Source organism: Camelus ferus, chromosome 12 (genome assembly GCF_009834535.1).
Source record: "Camelus ferus isolate YT-003-E chromosome 12, BCGSAC_Cfer_1.0, whole genome shotgun sequence".
NCBI classification, from domain to species: Eukaryota; Metazoa; Chordata; class Mammalia; order Artiodactyla; family Camelidae; genus Camelus; species Camelus ferus.
This window is the reverse complement of record NC_045707.1, coordinates 41,941,845-41,962,294: the sequence shown is the minus strand read 5'-3', so window position 1 is coordinate 41,962,294 and position 20,450 is coordinate 41,941,845. Positions and strand designations below refer to the sequence as shown.

The 20,450-nt window shown below is 38.3% G+C and overlaps 2 protein-coding genes across 5 annotated transcripts in view; both read left to right on the top strand.

Annotated features, from left to right (window-relative positions):
- Positions 1-5,677, top strand: part of NR1H4 (nuclear receptor subfamily 1 group H member 4) — a 64,833-nt gene extending 59,156 nt beyond the window's left edge. For 2 of the 3 annotated variants that reach the window (XM_032493549.1, XM_006193338.3), the window contains 2 exons: positions 927-1,040; positions 2,637-5,677. In XM_032493549.1, coding sequence (XP_032349440.1) covers positions 927-1,040; positions 2,637-2,875 — 353 coding nt within the window. In that variant the 3' untranslated portion in view covers positions 2,876-5,677. The remainder of the gene's footprint in view (positions 1-926; positions 1,041-2,636) is intronic. The other variant, XM_006193337.3, reaches the window with a different exon arrangement.
- A 3,025-nt stretch (positions 5,678-8,702) lies between these two features.
- The window catches only part of GAS2L3 (growth arrest specific 2 like 3), a 33,153-nt gene continuing 21,405 nt past the window's right edge, over positions 8,703-20,450 (top strand). Inside the window, exons 1-3 of one of the 2 annotated variants that reach the window (XM_032493546.1) lie at positions 8,703-8,814; positions 17,928-18,011; positions 18,920-18,967. In XM_032493546.1, the coding sequence (XP_032349437.1) occupies positions 18,944-18,967 (24 nt within the window). In that variant the 5' untranslated portion in view covers positions 8,703-8,814; positions 17,928-18,011; positions 18,920-18,943. Of the gene's footprint in view, positions 8,815-8,915; positions 9,029-17,927; positions 18,012-18,919; positions 18,968-20,450 lie in introns of those variants that run through there. The other variant, XM_032493547.1, reaches the window with a different exon arrangement.

The following is a 20,450-nucleotide window of genomic DNA, read 5'->3' as shown; positions in this document are numbered from 1 at the left end:
GAGTTTTTGAAGGTTTATATTTATTTATACTTAGAATTGGGGGAGACAGGGTGTGGTCTGAATTTTAGCAAGGTGATTCTAGGATGGATTGAAGTGGAACACACTGAAGACAAGAAGACCAAAGAGGAGGCAATTGCGATAAACCAGATGAAATAAAGACTTAAACCAAGTCAAGGCGTGGTGAAGAGGGTTCAAATCCACAGGATTTGGCACCTGACTGAATTAGAGGGAGACTGAATCTTGGGGCAGGTGGGGACAATTGGGTTGGCAAGGACACCAATCACTGAGAACGTGAACAGCAGGAAAGGAGTGGATTTTGAGGAAGATGAAGAATTTAGCTCCATACATGATATCTTTGATTTTGGATACACTGAGTTTGGAGAATAGCCAAGTACCATTGCTTAGTAGGCAATGGATAAACAGTTTTGGTATTTCAGAGAGAAATCAGAACTCTGATAAGAACCCTAGCCAATGTATTAAGTAGAGTTGTTTACACTTCTGGAGTGAAATAGAGTTGTTTATACTTCTATTTGTCGGTTAAGATGCTATCTCTGCCTTGATTATAGGTAGTAATATTAAAAAGATTGAACTAAGGCCCATTTAGAACATAGTGAAGTCCAGAGATTCTTTTGGCAATTCATGAAGATTATTATTTATTGTCACGCAGTAGTGACTCAAACAATGGCACTGCCAAAATCAAAGACATACAAATCATTGATTAGGTCATACTTTGAGGATTTGGTTAACTGATCTTCTCTGCAATGCCTTGCTTTTGGCTGGGACATTTAATATATAGTCAGTACTTAAATGTGTGCATATGGGTATAAATACTAATATGTGTTTGTGTATATAACGTGTAGTTTTATACTTTTCAGTCATTCAAAAATTTTACTATGCCTTTGCAATTTTTTAACTTTCCTCCATAGGCATCTCTGATGAATATATAACACCTATGTTTAGTTTTTATAAAAGTGTTGCAGAATTGAAAATGACTCAAGAAGAGTATGCTCTGCTTACAGCAATTGTTATCCTCTCTCCAGGTAATTTCAACGTTACATTTTTATGTTTATGCCTTCTGTTGGTTTCTTCCCCCCCAAGTATAGTAGTAACACTAAAAATCTGCAAAACAGAAACATAAAGAAAAAGCAAAATAGCTTATAATTCCATCACTCAAATTGATCCATTAATATTTCAGTATAGTTCCTCTCAGCCTTTTTCCAAGCATCACACTCATTCATTCAGTAATTGCACCTTGAACACCTTATACACACTATACATGGTTCTAGGTATTGGGAGATACAGCAGCAATGGAACAGGGAGGATACAGCTACATAGAGCTTCCATTCTACTAGGGTGAGAAAGACAATAAATGAAGCAACAAATGAAAATAATTTTCTGGAGGTGGTAGTGCTGCAAAAAAAAGAAAGATGAGGGTATAAGGAAAGAAAGTAGCAGCAAAATGCTGTTATAATCAGTGGTCAGGGAAGGCTTTTCTAAGGGGTTGAAATCTGAGCAAGGACATAAATGAAATTACATACTTTTTCTTTAACATAATAAAGAACACACTGACTTTAAGTTTACTTTACTCATGTGATTAAAAATTATGTTGGTAAAAGTTTGTTGTAATATGTGCATCATATTCTATTGTGTTGATGTACAATCATTTACTCAGTTATTACCATGTTTGGATATTTAGGATGCTTCCAACTTTTGTTGTTGTTGTTGTTTTAAACAATGTTGAAATGAAAACCTATGTACATAAAATCTGTATTTTTTGATTACTTTAATTATTTGGAAGTAACTGATGCCATCTGTGTTCATGATTTGTAAGGCTTAATTACAATGTTAGCCTTTTTTTTTTTAATTTTTAAATTTTTTTTAAATTTGGCTTTTAATTTATTATTTAAACACTTTTTATTGATTTATAATCATTTTACAATGTTGTGTCAAATTCCAGTGTAGAGCACAATTTTTCAATTATACATGATCATATGTATATTCATTGTCACATTCCTTTCTCTGTGAGCTACCATAAGATTTTGTATATATTTCCCTGTGCTATACAGTATAATCTTGTTTATCTATTCTACAGTTTTGAAATCCCAGTCTATCTCTTCCCACCCCCCACCCCCTTACAATGTTAGCCTTAAATGAATTTTATACATGATACTGAGGCAGGAGCTAGTTGTTAGTTTGTTTTACCATAAGAAATTACAGTTAAAAAAAGAAAAACTTTTCAGCAGTACATACTAAAGTTACATGTGTATATCCCCTATGACCCAGCAATTCCACTTCTCAGAATGTACCCACTAAAAATGATGCTTACGTCTATCATAGAGGTCCTTGGATTCACTGATTGGAAGGAGAATTTAGGGAGGCTTCTTGAGGGCAGTAAATGTTCTATAGCTTGATCTAGTTGTGATTACATGAATATATATGTATAGATTCATATATATTCATTTATGTATATGTATATAAAACACTTATACATATATAAAAATTCATCAGTTTGAACACTTAATTTGTACATTTTAAGTGTACAATATTTATAAGTTACACTTAAAAAAATTAACATTCTTGTAGTTATTCCAAATGATGACTTTTTTTTTGGTCATTTTATTTTAAACTCAAAACAGATAGACAATATATAAAGGACAGAGAGGCCATAGAGAAGCTTCAAGAACCACTGCTTGATGTTCTACAAAAGTTGTGCAAGATTCACCAGCCTGAAAATCCTCAACATTTTGCCTGTCTCCTGGGTCGCCTAACTGAGTTGCGGACATTCAACCATCACCATGCAGAAATGCTTATGTCATGGAGAGTGAATGACCACAAGTTTACCCCGCTTCTCTGTGAAATCTGGGACGTGCAGTGATGAGCATTGCAGGGGCAAGGTCTAGCTCTTCAGTTTCTTCCTAATATAAATCTTATATATAACTTTCCTTTATTTCATTTGTACCTGGTTTCACACAAGAATTTTCATCAATATTTATATAGTAGTTCTATAACTTCCACAATTGTAAATATGGGGCCAGGTAGAAATACCTCCTCTACACTATATTTTACAAGGCTTCAGGGAATCTATCATTTGAATTGGCATGCCCTGTTTATCTATTTAAAGTGATCATTACTTCAAGTCTATCTGCTGAAATAGGGAAAATCTCATTTTGCTCTTCATCTTACCATATTGCATATATTTTATTAAGAGTTGTGTTCAATTTTGGCAATAAACTGAACATAATGGCAATAGGCTTTTCTTTGGGAATAAGATTTGAAACATATGCAAACTTATTTCTTTAAATGATGAATGACATCCTATTGAGTCTGAGGGGGTAATTTACAAAAAGATAAACTCTTCCAACATAAATGGTGTTTTTCTCCTTCCTGGAAGCCCTGGTAAATAGTCATTCATTCGTAATAGCCCCCTGATTATTTCCTTTTCTTTGAAGTTCAAGGAGAGTAGCATACAGAAAAGTTAATGATTCTAAAATAAATTATTCCTTGCTCAAGCAAACGCTTTCCCAAGTTAGGGTCTTGAGGCAGCATTTACAAATTCATAGTATGCAGATAACTCCAGCAATGGGACATTCCCTTTTCTCTCTTAAAAGTGCTCCCTATTGGCTTCAGTGCATGTAATTAATCTTTTTTGTTTGTTTTGCTTTTGGAAAACACTCCTTCAGCTGGATGCACAGCTGCTGTATACTTACCCCCAAAGCAGGAGTTAGTTCATTTCCTTCCTTCATTGTCATACTGTTGCATTACTATCCCCATTATCCTTTGGTGATTACCTTCTATAAATAATGGGCTCCCTTTCTCCTGAAATCATGCAAAACTGAGCCTGCTTAGCAAGCAAAGAGGTTTTTGGGGTTTTTTTGTTGTTATTTCTTTTTTAAAATTAAATACTAGGGCAACCCTTAAGTCCTAATAAAGGCTAGTCAGTAGAAAAGGAAGTGAGTTGGGGCTAAAATCAGCTGGATTCCATTTGCTACAACAACAAAAAAGACTTGAGTCTCTCTAAGTATAAGATCCTTGTGCTAAATTCCTTGGGAGATACAAAGATGATTGACACAGTAACTGCCTAGAGGGGCTTACAAAGACGAGCAGCGGAAAGTGCTTTGGGCTCACCTGGGAAAATATCACAGAGGAGGTTGCCTTTTCCCAGGGCTTGGAAGAATAGTCAGGACTCCATGGGTCACGGTAAGAGGGAAGGGGATTAAAGGTGAAAGGGGTGACAGGAGCGAAAGGAGGGAGGTGGGGGAGTTGTGCTGATGTTAGAGACCACAAGCAGTCTCAGAGCGGCGAGGGTGGGGGACGAGGGGAGAGGGTGCCCAGTGCCTTGCTAAGCCTTGGTTTCATCACTGCAGAACGAAGGTATCAGTATCCACTGTAAAGGGATTTTAGCTGATGAATGAACAGCAAATCGGAAGTTAGACCCACCAGGGAAGAGGGTGGTGGGGAAAGGACGTTTAAGAGAGAGAGAAGTAAATTTCTGAATGCCTGAAGGAGTAGAGCCTGTTTAGGGACCTGAGTGTGGTTTGGTGTTTCCAGATCCTAAGGCATCTGTAGAAAAGGTGGTGGGAAATGAGCTGGAACTGAGGGGGTACAGTAGGCAGAGTTAGGAGTTAATCTTGTAGGTATGGGTTTATTCAAGTGGTTAAGGCCTTGTAATAGCAAATAATGCTTCTCATGTGGAAAACTAGTTGTGATATAATAAGAAATAGATATTTGGTCTTTGCCCCCAGTTCCTGACATAAAGCTTCTAAAACTCTTGGAATTTCCTAAGTGATAGGAGCATCTTTCTTTACTCATAACAAACCCCTTTCAACCATACCTGAGTTTATGCTAATAAGGTGACTCTTGGTGGGCCCCTAGATGCTTCAGGGTGGGGAATGGCTCCCAGAGAAACCAGCCATGTGATTAGAGCATTAAAACTCTCAGTCCTGTCTCTAGACCTCTGGGGAGGGGAGAAGAGCCCAGAGATTTAGGTCAGTTGCCATTGGCCAATGATTTAATCTATCGTGCTCATGTAATGGAGATTCCATATAAACCCCCAAATGATAGCATTTGGGGAGCTTCTGGGTTGGTGAACATAGTGAGGTGCTAAGAGGTGAACTCCATGCCCTCCTCCCTATGCCATGTGTCTTTTCCATTTGACTGTTGCTGAGATGTAGCTTTTACAATAAACTGGTAATAGTTAACTGCTGTCCCGAATTCTGTGAGCCATCTAGCACATTACTGAACCTGAAAAGGGGGTCATCTGCAAAGATCTTAATTCCAAATAAGGGCACATTCTGAGGTTCCAGGTGGACATGAATTTTGGAGGAGACAATATTCAATCCACTATATAGATGTAACATTTTAGTATTAATCACAACTGTTGTTAAAAAATTTTATATCATTGAATTACTTACAGATAATATTTGTTAATGTAAATCAGTAACATTCCTTTAAGATAGAACTTAGTATTGTTTTTAATGTAGTTGGCTCTCAATAAATTATCTGCTGAATGAGTAGTTTAATTGTGAATGAATCAAGATCTCTATTGCCCCCAAATTTCACCCAGTAGTTCACACAAGGCAAAATCCATAGACTGATAGTCCATAATTTCAAAGCATTAAAAACAGCAACAGCAGAAACTACAAAATACAGAACAAAATAACTAATAAACCAATCAAAAGTGAAAACAAAAACAAAACACCTCGAACAACTACAGTATATTTAAAGCAATAGAGCTTTCTTGTAGGGCTGTGAAGAACCCAAATCATATTTCAATATCCAAGGATTATATGATTATGAGAGACTTCTGCATTTTATAGAGATGTTTAGTCAGGTGAATGGATATTCCTAATGTGATATGTTTAAAAATTTAGATTTCCAAACATGATGCTTTGTTAAAGTGAGGCACATCATCACAATTTTGAGAATGTCAGAACTAAAATACTTTATCTGATGGAAGCAAACTGGTAAGGCTTGCTTTGCATTTTACAACCATGCCAATTTTAAATGAGACCATCTAAAACATTGGTATTAACCTAACCACCAATTAGAAAATCTACACATCAAAGTAGATTGCAGCTTATTAGGTGAAACCCTCAATTACTAATTGCAGTGTTAAAATCAAGGTGAGTAAGATGATGAGTGGCTTAGTGAGTGGGGTACTAACTGGGAATTCAAGTAAAAGTGAGGTTGAGAGAGCAACAAGAACTTTTTTCTTTTTTACACATTAGGGAAAAGCAACTAGAAGGGAATTAGAAGAATCAAAGCATCTAGAAGGGAACTTCTCACCCAGTCCCCATGTTTAACCAGTGAGGAAGATGGACTTACAAGTGATTTGCACAGATTTCCTGACTCCAGATTCACTTTCCAGATACACTGTCCTATACCTTTATAAGGTAGAGGAGTTACCAAGACAAATCAAATAGACAATGAGAGTAAAAAGAAAGCAACCATAAAAATACCCTGCTGCCAAAGTTTCAGCAAATGGTTTAGAGAAATATTAAGTGGTGTGTTTGTGTGAGTGTGCGCGCATGCACACGTTAGAGGGAGAGAGGATGTGTACATACTTTATATAGCATAGTTTCAATTTTTAGTAAGTGGTATTAAAATATTTAGGTATATAGATGCATGTAAGAAACTAAAGGAACTGTTTACTGACTCAAACAAGATCTGTATAACAATTTACTTAAGGTTTTACAAAGAAGCGTACATATTTTGATATTAGGGCTCAACTAATCCAATTTAAAGTCACAACTCCACTTGAAATTTGGCTAAATGAAATGGTATGACCAATTGCCCTTTAGTTTCACATAGAAGCATTTTAAAACAGGTTGATTTGAACAACCGGTCCTGTGAAAATAGGTCTATTGTAGTCATGGGCAGCAACAGGTTCTGGGATAGACATCAGTGAAAAAAGGAGCAACCACTATTGAGCATCAGGTTCAATTAGCACTTAAATGTCAACTTTTTGATGACCATCTTCACCTAACCCAGAAGGTAAGCTCTCTGAGAACAGGACCCCTGTGCTTAGGATGGAGTCTGGTGCAGAGAAAGTGCTTAACAGTTTTGAATTAACTTCTGACATCTGTATCTCTTGCACAGACTAATTCAACCAGCTTCAGACCTAACTTTCCAACCATCTTCTGGACACTTCTACCTTCATGTTCCTCTCACATTTCAAAGTTAACACACCCACACACCCAAATGCATTATTCTTTCCCCTATAGTTGTTTTCCCTGTGTTCCTTAGACTGGCATCACTGTTACAAGATACTAAGTCCAGGTAAATAAGCCTCTTAGGTATTTCCAGACACCTCTTTCTCACTATCCACTCTGAGCTACTTTACATAATTGTCATCTTTTAAGTTTTACAATTGCTGCCAGTCTTCAAAAATCCTCCAAAATGATTTTTTTCCCCTAAAACACAAATATCACAATTGCTTGCAGGAAAAATATAAATTTCTTAGTGACTACCAGGGCTTTAATCTGTGCTTACTCCTTCAGCCTGATCTACCTCTGAATCCCCAAACTTTAGTCATTCAAAACTACTATTCCCAGAACACTGCAGGTGCTCTCACATCCCTTGGAAGCTGGTTGTTCTCTCTGCGTAGCAAGCACTCCTTCCTCCTAATTATCCTCTCTCTTGGCAGACTCCTGTTCATCCTTTAAAATTCAACCTTTCAAGCCTCTGACCATCACCCTCCAAGCCTGTGAGGTGTTCCTTTCACAGCCTTCCACTGAGTCTTTGCCATGCTGCTGAGCACTTTGAAGGCAAGGACTGTCTTCTTCACTTTAGTCTTTTCAGGGAGCAACAGTTCCTCCTCAGTGTTTTTGATGAATGAAGGAAGGAATAAATGCTAGACAGCATCATTCCAGGTCGATTCCACTCTTTACAAATGGGAAACTGAGGCCCAGAGAGGTGACATGATTTGACAAAATAAAACTAAGAAGAGGGGAAGGGCTTGGACTTCCAGGCTGTTGGCACTGATTCCCGCCCCCCCATCCCCCATATTAACAAGTCACATTTAGTTATCACAGATCTATCTTTTGTTACAGTCAAGACCAGTCCCCACTTTACCTCAACCTTGGGAGCTAGCAAACATCTCTCACTATGTTGAGGTTAATCCTCCCCCCACCCCCCACGCCCTGCTCTGGGGTTTCCAGAAGGAAAAGGCAACATCCTCTTTTTGCTTTCAGTTGTGGCCTGGAGCTAGATTCCTCTCCGTCTCTCTTCCCACACTGCTCACAGGACTCCCATGCCTTCAGGGTGACAGTTTGCATCCGGAAACCCGTGGCGCCCTCAGTACAGCCAGATCTTGGGTGGATTTAGGACTGAGACGGGCTCTTAACAGATCAGGATAAAACTCAGGGCAACTCTACCCCACAACATTTCAGGATGCTTAGAGAGGCCGATTTATTTCTCCTGCCAATAGAGACAAACGGGAGGGTTTGTTGTTGTCGCTGAGGGGCCAGATCAGAGGACGTGCCCTGTGACCAAGCCGTTTTCAATGAAAAAAAGGGGCTTGGCCCTTAGGATTGTGAGACTCCAGGAGGTGGAAGGCAGGGCGCCCCTTGCCTGAGACGCGCGCAGGTCGCGTGCTCCCGGGGCGGCCTGGGGGCGGGGCACACGGCCACGCCCCTCTCCGCTTTCTGATTGGTTCCTTCGAAACAGGCGGCGGCGAACCGCCGAGAACCCTGAGGCCCAGGCTGCAGAGGCGGCGGCGGCGGCGGCGGCGGTTGGTTAGGGGCGTGCCGGTGAGGCAGAGATTGAGCGAGATGTGGCCCCGCAGGGAGACGTGACCCTCCTGCGCCTGGGCGGGTGAGTACTTCCCTGTTTGCCTTCTCTTATCTTCGAGAACTTTTACTAGCCTTCCCGGGGCTGCCGCGCCTCAGCTTGCGTTCCATAAGCCCCTCAAGCTCAGCGGAGTCGAAGCGGCGGTTCGGTCGGGGCCGCGAGCCGCGGGATCCAAGACGCCGTGCGATTGGCCCCCTGCGGGAGTCGCGTGCTCTGATTGGCCCTTGGGCCCGACAAGGTGACGTTAGGCCTGCCTTCCCCTTCCCACCCCGTGTTATGTGAGGGGCTACAGGTGTGCTGGGGCGGGGGCTCTCAGGTGTGGGTGCGCTAGGCTGGGGAGGAGGTATCGACCCGCTGCCGCGCTGCCTCAGAATCCAAAGAGGGATGAGCCTGAAGTAGTGTCGCCTCTCCTCATTTCCAAGCACCTCGCACATAACAGGGTCACTTGATTCCTCAACGTTGAGAAGTATTGTTGAAGTCACTGACCTTGAAAGAATACAGTCATTTTGCCCTCAGGCGGAGTTTACAGTCTCTTCCCTGTTGTTCCCTCCAGTCCACGCAAGGCCCACCCACATAGCCCAGATGGCCGGAACAAGGGGCTGTAACGGGAGGCTCTGCGCGATGCTTTTCCCACCCACACCCCTCGGTTTGAAGGACTGCGTTGCGGGGGAGCTTGTAGATTGCTTTGGAAGTCGGAGGAAAGTTTTGGACGGCGTGCTTTTCCATGCAGTCACTCCTAGTTCTTAACTAATCTTTTCAAACCAAGGGATTGAATTTTATGGATTTAGAGTGCTTTGTGGTACGTCTAGTGGAGAAGGTGATTAGTCGTTATTAAGCAAAGCGATTTTTTTTCACAGGACCAGTCTAGGTCAGAGTTTGGGCTTTGCTCCTTTTATATGGAGAGTGCTAACAACTATTCTCTTAGAAAATGAGCAGTTTGTGAACTGCTATCTAATCACTTCACTTGGCACTTAAATGATTAGAAATTGGAATTCTCACCACCGCATATTCCCCTTTAGAGGCGATGGAAATGGGTTTGAAAGAAAAAGTGGAAACTCTGGTGGCCGTCTAGCGTAGATCCTGATAGATTGTTGCTTCTCTGACTCATCTGTTTCAAAAAGTCAGTAAAAACCAACGGACTTTGAATAATAGGTATCTCTGCTATCTTGACACTAATGAATTAAAAGTAATATTTCTTTTTAGTGTAACAGATTTGCTAAGCATTGGGGCTCTGAAGTCAGACTTTATTGTGTGACCTATTTAATCTTTCTAAGCCTAAATTTCCTACTCTGTAAAAGGAGGTTAATAACAGTTCCTACCTTATGGATGAGAAGGTTGTGAGGATCAAATGAAATTATCCATATAACTAGTTTAGTACAGTACCTGACACTTAGCTATTACTATTTCTGTGCTGTTTAATTTGAATCAGAAGTTTCAAGCTATCCCCAAAGAGCAGAGAGGAGCAGAAGATGAAGGCAGTGCCAGGGGTAGTGGTAGTTACCATTCATTGCTTACGTTCACATATGTAAAGCACTTAAAATCGTATCTGGCACATACTAAACATTCATTTCTATTCATCGAATACATTATTACCCAGAATGTGTCAGGTGCTGTGTTTAGTGCTTTACTTATATTACTGTTAAACCTCTTAGTAAACCTGCATTGTAGTTGGTGTTTTCTCCATGTTATAGATGAGGAAACCCAAGCTCAGAGAAAGGAATTAAGCTACTAAGGTCCACCCAGAATCAGTCTAGACTGTCCAGCCTCTTTTTTTGTATCACACTTCTCTTGCATTTATATTCCCAGCATTAAACAACTTCTCTGCACAGAGAAGTTCATTTCTGCAGTGGGTATGGGTTTATTTTGAATACTTCATTAAAAATAATGAGTAATAACTTGTGATAGTAAATCAAAGTGTGTGATAAGAGAGTAGTATCAACAGTGTACATGCTATTACTAAAACCTATATGAGTCCAATGATGTTTGGAGAATTGGTCAGTTTAGAAGTAATGTTTCCTAATTTGTATTTTCCCATTTAGTTTTTCCTTATTTACTATATTTTTACTAAGCAGCACTTTTTTCTTTCCTGTCAATTTCAATTTAAGTTTGGAGATGAGAATGAAAGTTCAGTTATTTCAATACTTTTTAAAGGCTTACTGTTGATGAGGAAAGTAAGGGGTTAAGGTTAATGTATACTGTTATATTTTACTTTCTTACGGTAACCTGACTCTGTATGTATGTGTGTTTGTCTTACTTTCTTCCTATTACTTGTTGCTGCTTGTACTTTGATATCAGATATACCTTTACACCCTTAATGAACCATGTGATGTACATAGAATTTGAGAGAAAAGAAACTTGAGTCTGTCAGTCAGTTGTCTCACTTTGAATTGCCCTATTTTAATTGAAATTTAACTGCCATAGAGAGAAATGCCTCAGAAGTAATGTTTAAAAGATATAGGCAATAATTATAATTGTAGCCCTTCTACAAACTCAAAAAGTTTTCTCATGATATTACATTATTAGAGTAGATTATTTTAACAGGAAGTTGCCATGTATTTCATAAGTGAATTACTAATTTCCAAAGAATGTAATAAAATATAGCAGATATAGTAAATGTAATTTCATCTTTGTTGCTGAAAGTGTCATGGAAATTTACAATGTTATGACTATCAGTCACATGCTAGATATTGCTGACACGCTGACTGGTAGAGACTTCTGCCTACTCTCACAAAACATAAACTTTTCTGTAAGAAAGTATAAGCTATGGTGAAAGACTCACTTTATATAGAGTTTTAAACATTATGACTTTTGTTTTTCCTTGATGGATGACTTGTTAATATTTTTGATACATGAAAAAAATTGTTGAAAAAATTATTTAACTGTGTTCAGAAGTTCTTCTTTTTTACACACACACACACAGTTTAAAAAACACTGTAATCCCAGCAACATAATTATATACTGTCCTGCAGGTTGCTTTTGGTTGCATGACATATAATAGACATCTTTTCATTCAGTAGACACAGCTCTATCTTACTCTTTCAAGTGGTTGAATGAATCCACTGTGTGAATGTCTCATAAGCTATTTTAGCCATTTCCTGTTAATAAACACTTAATGTTTTACATTTCTTTATGTTAGTGTTTGTATATGTGTCTGTTTTCCATATAGCCTTTTAGTCTATCATATAGAAAGGCAAACTGATTTTTAAGTTTTTTAAAAAAATTTTTGTGTCCCACAAAATGTTATGACAAACTGATAATTCTAATATAAAATTAACTTATTGAAGTTGGATCTCTGCCAAACATTGCAAAAGGAAATTTTAAAATAAAAAAGCAAAGACTCCCAACAAATGAAGAGCCTCTGTATTTTGCAAATAGCATGTGATGTTTTATTAAATGATAAAAATCTTACTCTTTTCTTTTAAAAGTCTTCACCTGCTTTAGAAGCTGCCTTTATCTTAAAAGAATAACACAGAGTTATTTTTATTATTGTTTCATATTTCCTTCAGTAATAAATACAGCATTTATTGTTTAGGGGTAATTCTGGTACTAATGTTAGTACTGAGTTCTACATAGAAGTAGATGGAGAATGTTACCCTCTCATGGATTTTTTTTTTTTTTTGTAAGTATATAGTACAGTAAAATAGAAGCATGTAGTGCTATACAACCTAAATTGGGGAGGAGGATTTTTAGAGGAGCTGAATCGGAAGAATAGGTAGGAGTGAGTCTGGAAGAGAGGAGGGAGAGCATTCCCTGGAGGTGGATCACAGAGATGAGAAAACTTGGCACTTGAAGGGGCTAAAAGGAGTTCAATATGGCAAGAGGGGAAGGGTCAGGAGATGAGGTTGGAGGGGATCCTATAAGGGTTTAATAACTTTGTTAAGCAGTTTAGGCTTTATCCTGAAGGCAGTGGAGAGCCATTAAGGGTTTTAAGCAGTGAAGTAGAAGTAGTAACATCCTTGGATGAGAATTTGTAAAGGATCATTCTGACTGCAGTACATGTAGAGCAGGTGGGAGGCATGCAAGGATGGAGAAGGGGTGACTGGTTGGAGACTGTTTCAGTCAACGTGGAGAAGGATGATGGTGGCTTGAATTAGAGGAGTGGTCATAGGTATTGAAGAGAACATTTAAAGGTAGAGACAACAAGATAATGGCCATTGATTGTTTTGGCTGAGGTAAGGTGGGGACCTGGGGAGCAGGTGGAGGTAAGAGAAAAGAAGGAAAAAAGAAAAAAGAGAGGATGGAATCAGGGTGGCCCAGTAGGTTGGTGAATGTTGGTATTGTTCCCTGAGATAGTAAACACCAGGAACCTTTTAAATATTTAAATGAGTGAATGAATGATCTCAGATATACAAACACAGGGCCATTTGTTGTTGATGATGATAGCAAAATTATTTAGCAATTCAGGTCACACAATAAATAGAAGCAAAAATAATAAATAATAATGCACAGCACTCACAAAGGGTTCTACCTATAAATTTTGCATCTTCTTTTTTTAAGCATCTATATGCAGCTGGTGCCCCTTTTCTCATTGCTTCAACATGTTGGCCTTGCTATGTCTTCATGTTTTAGATACATATTGCTTTCTCTAGGTCAAATGTCTTGACCCTCTGTGCAAATCTTCTTTCACTTAAGATATTTATTAATTTCCTATTACTGCTAGAACAAATAACCACAAACTTAGTGGTTTAAAAACAACATAAATGTATTATTTACAGTTGGGAATTCAAAAATCTGAAAAAAGCTAAAAAAAAAAAAAAGATGTTGGTAGGGTGCATTCCTTCTAGAGGCTTCAGGGGAGAGTCCATTTTTTCCCCTTTTCCAGCTTCTAGAGAACACCTACATTTCTTGGCTCCTTCCTCTCCAAAGCCAGCAGTGTAACAACTCAAACCTCTCTCTCTCTTTCTCTACCTCTTCTGTCATCTCCTTCTCTCTCTCTGCTTGTTCTCACATCACCTTCTCTGACTCTGATCTTTCTGCACCCCACCTTATAAGGACTCTTGTGATTACAATGAGCCCACCAGGATAATCTCCCATTTCCTTGGGCACTTAATTTACTCAATCTACAAGGTCCATTTTGCCCAGGAAGGCAGTCTATTCACAGATTCTGGGGATTAGGACATAGACTTCTTTGGGGATCATTAGGCCATCTACCACAAATGGAGTTTATTTAAAATATGTAATAGAACTGTACCTGTCCACCAGGCAGCCGTGTGGATTCCTCAGTAGCACATTGCTCCCAGAGTCCTTGCCCATTGGCACAGCTACTCTGTTAATTTGGACCCTCTGCCCAATACACATCAGTTTTAGTCTTTTTTTTTTTTTTATCAGTGATTCCTCTGCTGTATCAGGCGGCTCACTTGACCTGCTGATACCTTGACTAGTAACTACTCTCATACTTCACCTTCATATTTGGTGAGGTATTCAGTGAGAGGCAAAATTATTTCTCAATTCAGGTCACATAATAAATAAAAGTGAAAGTAATAAATAATACCAATAAAAGGTCTCTTGTCAGATACTTGTTTGCTGTGTGGCTGCTTCCAAGCTTTGCTGTAATATTTCACCTATGGCAGAAACACCCAGTTTTTCCTAGGGATGTTCATGTATCTCCCACCAAAAGAGTTCCTCAGCTTTCAGCTTGAATACTTCTCTCAACACTACTTTGAGCAGCAGTCCAGGAACTTATAATATACTTGGTCAAACGATAATACGGAACTAACAGAAAATAGTGCAAGGCACAGGAAAGACAAGTAATTGGGAGAAATGCTCTGTGAATTTAAGAGCTACTCATGTAAGCAGAACTAAGTCAGGCCAATCAGGAAGAGCTACTGGGAGGAGGTAAATCAAGAGTTAGAAACCTGGGTTAGTCGAGTTGAGGGATCCTCTGCTGACTCTTTCTCCTGTGTCTAAATATTGGATTTCTACAGGACTTGACCCTTATCAGCTCTTTCTCCATTTCTTTTTCAGATGATCTCATTCTTTCCAGTGGCTTTATCTCCTAAGTATTTTCTGACAATTTCTATCTCCTGAACTTCTTAGCTCTAGATTAGTATTTCCAATGGCCAACCTGACACTTCCACTTGAGTGTCTTTAAAGACTTCTCAAATTAAACATGACCGAAGCCCGGCACTTTTGCCCTGTCTGTGTCATCCCTGCTTCAATCTGTTTAGACTCCCGCCATCCTCATCTCAGGAAATGCCGCCACTCTCTATTTGCTCGGTTGCTTAAGCTGGAAACCCAGGAGTCGTCCTTGACACTTCATTTTGCCCTTACATCCCTCTCCTTCACCCTCCATCTCTAACCATCATCAAGTCTTGAGTCTAACCCCAAAATGTACGTCACATCCATCCACTTCTCTCCAGTGGAGACGTCAGTTCTGCTCAGTGGGTTCTCTCCTTTTCTCCTTCCAGGCTCCTCTCCATCTCGTTTCCTGAGTGCTCAGTTTCCTTTGCTCTCACTGTTTCTACTCTCTGCTTCTCCCTCTCTCACTGTTTCCCCTAATTCTTTCCCCCACATCTCTATGCACCTCTCCTGCTGTTTTCTCCTCTGCTTTCTCTGTTAAACCCATCACTATTTCACTCCCCTGTTTCCCTAGCCCCCTCAGGGAGCTCTGTTAAATCTATGAATTAAATTATGTCTCCCCCTTGGTTAAAACTCTTCCGTGGCTTCCCACTGCACTTAGAGTAAAATGTAATTTCCTAAACCTGGCCTCTTGTGATGGGGCTACTGCCTAACTTTCCACCCCATCCTAAACCACATGTGCTCTATGCTTCAGCCATCCTGGCTCCTTTCAGTTCTCGACTGTGCCAAATTCTTGCTCTGTTCAGAGTCTTCACGAAAATTATTCTCTATGCATAGAACTCTTCCTCTTCTCTCTCCCTGGCTAATTCCCACCATCCTTCAAATTCACGTTTTTCCTCCAGCAAAACCATTTCTAAACCACTCAGTCTAAGGCTTACAGTAGTCCCCTGCTACTTTCTACTACCACATTGGAGCCTTTATGGTTAGTTATTTTAGTATACATTTGAAAAAAATGAAATATGTTTAGTATGGATGTAGCATTTGTTCTTTCTCTATTAGGCAATTAGGGAATATTTAATTCAAATTTTAAAATTGAGAAAGTTGGATTTTTTTCCTGAACAAATCAGAGAGGATATCTTCTTCAACTGTGTATCTAAATGAAGGATTAAAAAATGATAAAATGTTTTTTGACATGCAGAAGGGCATACAGACTAGTATAATAACACCTGTGTTCTCACCACGTATCTAAATACAGTCTTCTTGGTACAGTGGAAGGCCTCTGTGCGTTCCTCCCCGATCTTCCCCCTGCTCAGCAGTAACCACTGTGCCAACCTGGGCGTTTATCGTATCCCAGCAGCTGGCGGATCTTGGCGGTAATCTGGTGGCTGGGTGCTGAATGTGTATCTGTGGCAGTGGCAGTGGCAGTTAATGTTATTATTTTTCTGAAGAAACTTACCTTATTTCTTTGTTTCTTTGCCATTCTTTTACAAATGTGCCCCGATTTGTACCTGGACTGAGGCAGGCTACCTTGTGCTTTCCCCTCCGTGTCTTATGATGCAGGTTAGGAATGAAAGTGCACTCATTTTCAGAGCCTCCAGCTGCAGGATAAAGGAGCAGCTCCACAGGTTGGCATTTTTTCCCCATCATGATCTGAAGTCAAATTGGTGCAAAGAGCTTTACCGTAAATAATCTTGAGGACCTCATAGCTGAAACTGGTTTTAAGTTAAGTGGGTTAGACCCAAATCCTGTTCAAGTTTCTGGTGGGTGGACGAATTCTGTGCGTTTAACATTTTCTACAGATTTTAAAGATTAAGTATGTTATTCTTTACTTACGACCTCTGCATAAGCTGTTTGTCTTGTGAAAGATTCCAAGCAGGGTTAGCATAAAGTTTGGACTTGGTCACATGAGAGCTCTTTTTTCCCCTAAATCTAAGGGAAAAGACCTCCTCAAAATGGCAAAGAATTAAAGTAGTCTTCTCAGAAAGACAGAAAGACAGAAAGACAAAAACAAAACAAAACCAAAACATTGCTAACTAGGATGCAGCTTCAGAAATGAAGAATTGCTGATTCAGTATAATTGGTTTATGTGGGGGGAAAAGTGTAGAGACTGAGACTTCTAGGGAAAGACAGATAAGAGGAAAAAGTAGGTAATAAAATGAGGAAGAGGCAAGAATTGCAATTGTGATGCAGACTGGGGACTGGGCTAACTATGGAAAAGAAGCTGCTATTGGAATTAAATGCCTGAGACCCAAAAATGGTTTAGAAAGAGAATAGTGAAAGACTAGAAAATACCAATAACTGGCTCTTAGTATCTGGGACACAATGAATATTCAGGAATTAACTGATGATTCACTAATACAGTCTCACCAGTTTATAAATGTTTTCCAATAAAAGCATATATTTGTGTGCATGACAGTTTTTCTCATATAAAGATACATGAGTATCTTACCTGAGTACCACTTATTAAATAATTTGTTTTTAAAGGTAATCTGGATGGCTATAGTTTTGTCACCTTAAAGGCAGTTCTTTCCATTACGTAAGAAGAATAATGTGGAAATATATATATATATATTTATAAGATAAATATATGTATATAAGATTCTTCTGCTAAAGTTCTATGACTGAAGGTTGTGCACAAATTCTTCATTTCTTTTATAAAACTAATTTTGCTGAATTTTCCATAAAAAGTGCAACTACTAAACATTCCTGTGTTAGTTTCTTTGTGAATGTGTCACTGTTCTTGATTTGCACACTCCTTATAATTTAGGCCTTCTTTTGTTTTGGGTTGGCAGCTCCAACTGTTAAAGCTCTTGTCTGATTATGTGGGTCTTCTTATTTTAATGGGAGCAGCTTCTTTGCTGCATTTTAAAAAAATGGTCTCAGAAGCTTCTTACTGTGGATCTTTGTTGGGGACAAAGGATTATTTATGCTAAAGGAAAATGTATTCCCCACTGAATTAGCTCGTGGGAAGCATAACAAGTTCATTAGTAATGCTCAGTTGTACTTTGGCCTTTTGCGAGGGTAGAGAGAAGGAAAAATGACATCAGGAAGGGAGTTCTGCTGTCCTTTGCCTTCTTGCAAAGACAATGTGAGATGTAATATCAGACTTTTCTTTTCAGTTAGGGTTACCCCTCTTCAGCACTGGTACCAGAAAAACTGTTCCTGAGAGCAAAGTGGAGTGTGTAGTTGGCCCTGTGCATGAGGTATGTTTGTATAACTTAGAGGAGAAAATAAACTTTTCTTTGGAAATTGATAGCATTATAGCCTTATAAACCATTTTATATTTTTTCTTACAATGTTTTAATTGTGCTTTACAATAAAAAATAGACTAGAATATTATGCTACTGTAAGTAATCTGAAGTCCTAGGTCTTATAGTCTATTCTGGGTGTTTTTAAGCTCTTCATTCTTTTTCCTCTATAACTACATTAAGGAATTGTACTAATGTAACTTAATTAAAATTGGGGTTTTTTTCTTGCAAATTTCAAGAATAGTACTTTAAAATTAAAATTGCTGGGTTTTTTTTGTCTTTAGTGCCTCATGGAGAAGATAACTTATGAAAAATTATTATAGAAAAGCACTGAGTATTGTTTCATAGTTAAAGTTCATGTTTATTACCTTATTATCAGGTGGAAGCAGCTTATGTGGTTAAGCTTGTGAATTTATACAAAGTTCAGATGAACTTGTATGATCTCTTTCTAAAGATCAGTTAAGACATACTTAACTTTCAGTTAAGTTGCTGTGATATTTGATTTACATTATATTTGCATTGTGTTTATAGGGAGAAATTCTGGGACACTTTTATATGAGCTAAGTTTTATTGTTAATTTTATTTTTCTAGTCAGATGCTTCAAGAATTACTCTGATATTAGTGCCAGAAACTACATTTTAAAGTGTATTGCAGGTTTTCCTCTTTCCAATGAGGAGTACTTTTATGAAGTCAGGAGCTAGGAGTATTATTGAATTCTCCTATAGTCACATTATTTTAACTAGAAGAAAAAGTTTTAGGTTTTCAGTCAAGTAGGAGAGTAAAGCAGATTCTTTGTAATTTGAGGATTTAGGAACTAGGAAAACTACTGTTGTCTGCATATTAATGTTTTGTTCTATTTTCAGAACAGCAATTTCATTTCAATATAGATGACCATGCAGCCTGCAATTCAAGTAAGTGGTTTTCTTGGAAAAGTATATATTTACATTGAGATTAATATAATAAGATTATAATAAGTAGTAAAATACTAAAATTACTGCACAATGTGTTTATTGTACCTTTGTTAAGCATCAAATTATAATAACAGGAATACTACATTTTGTCTAATTCTGAAAAGTTTTTAATTTTAAGCTTTCATTTATATTGAATGTTTGTAAGAATCAAAAATACCTTAGGATTGGTGGGTTCATCTTATTTTTACTATCCTGGGAAAAGAATTGGAATATTTTGTGATTTTCTTCTTGTTACTATCTAGTATGTATTTGTAGTTAAAAGAGCTTTCTTTGAAAACGAATACAGATTTTTAATTTTAGATAACTGTACATGTGCCTTGTAATGTCTGTAAATAACCTGACATTAAAACTTTAAAGAATGGTTTTTGGTTAGTTTGTGTTTGGGGTGAGGGGAGGCAAGATGGAAATAATCAGAGAAACCAGAATAATCTTACATTTGAATGATTTCCAGAGTTGGCAGTTATTCTTACATCCTTTCTTTCTTTTGATATAAGTGGAGCATGATTGAATTTTTGATCTTAAAGATAAAAATCACATTGAAGGTCTACCTAGAAGATGCAAACAGCTGATAATAAAACTTGCCTTGGAAAGTGAGAACTTTCGAGTCAATCAGATTTTGTTTCTGATTTTAGTTCTGCCACTCTGATTGTGAGATTCTGGCAAGTTATCTTAGCTGTCTGAGTCTCCACTTCCTTGCTTCTGGGTGAAGATCATAGCACTTGTTTTTCAGGGTGGTTGTGAGGAATCCATGAAATAACACGTTACATAGGAGGCACTTCAGAAGTTTGGTTGTGTCATTGGTTCAACACCATAATCCAGATGTAAAACTGGAGATTATTCCTGTGTCATGAAAGTCTTTTTACTGTTTTTTTCTAACTAAGAAAGAAGTCTTATCAAGATAACAGTGGATAATAATAGCCTAGAGAGGATAGCTTATTTATCAAATGGTTAAGAACAACTCTGAGTGTGATACTGTCTTCTCCCCACTATGCTATGCAGCTGTATCTCCTACTCTACTAACAAAGACCACTTTCATACTGTTCTCCTTTTGGGACTGGGAGTCCATGGCAGTCTCCCAGAAGGTCTTATTCTTCCCCCGTGGGTCCTCTCAAATCCACACTGAGTATGCTCAGAACTCCTTTATTTCTCAAAACCACGTTTTATCTGATTACTTCTATTAGTCTCTTTTTATCCAGGTCTCAGAAATGTCGTTTCATGTTGATTATATTTTCTTGATTCCTTACAGAGTGTTTTATATCATTGCCACATTTACCGTGTTTTTCTCATTTCTATCCTATTGGCCATTAATATTTTCTTAACTGATTGATTTTTTTCCCATAGTTTTGTCTTCTAGTTCCATGAACCCTTCTCTCATCTAGATTCCACAGGTGCAGCTCTATTGAGTCTTCTTCGAGTGCACTCT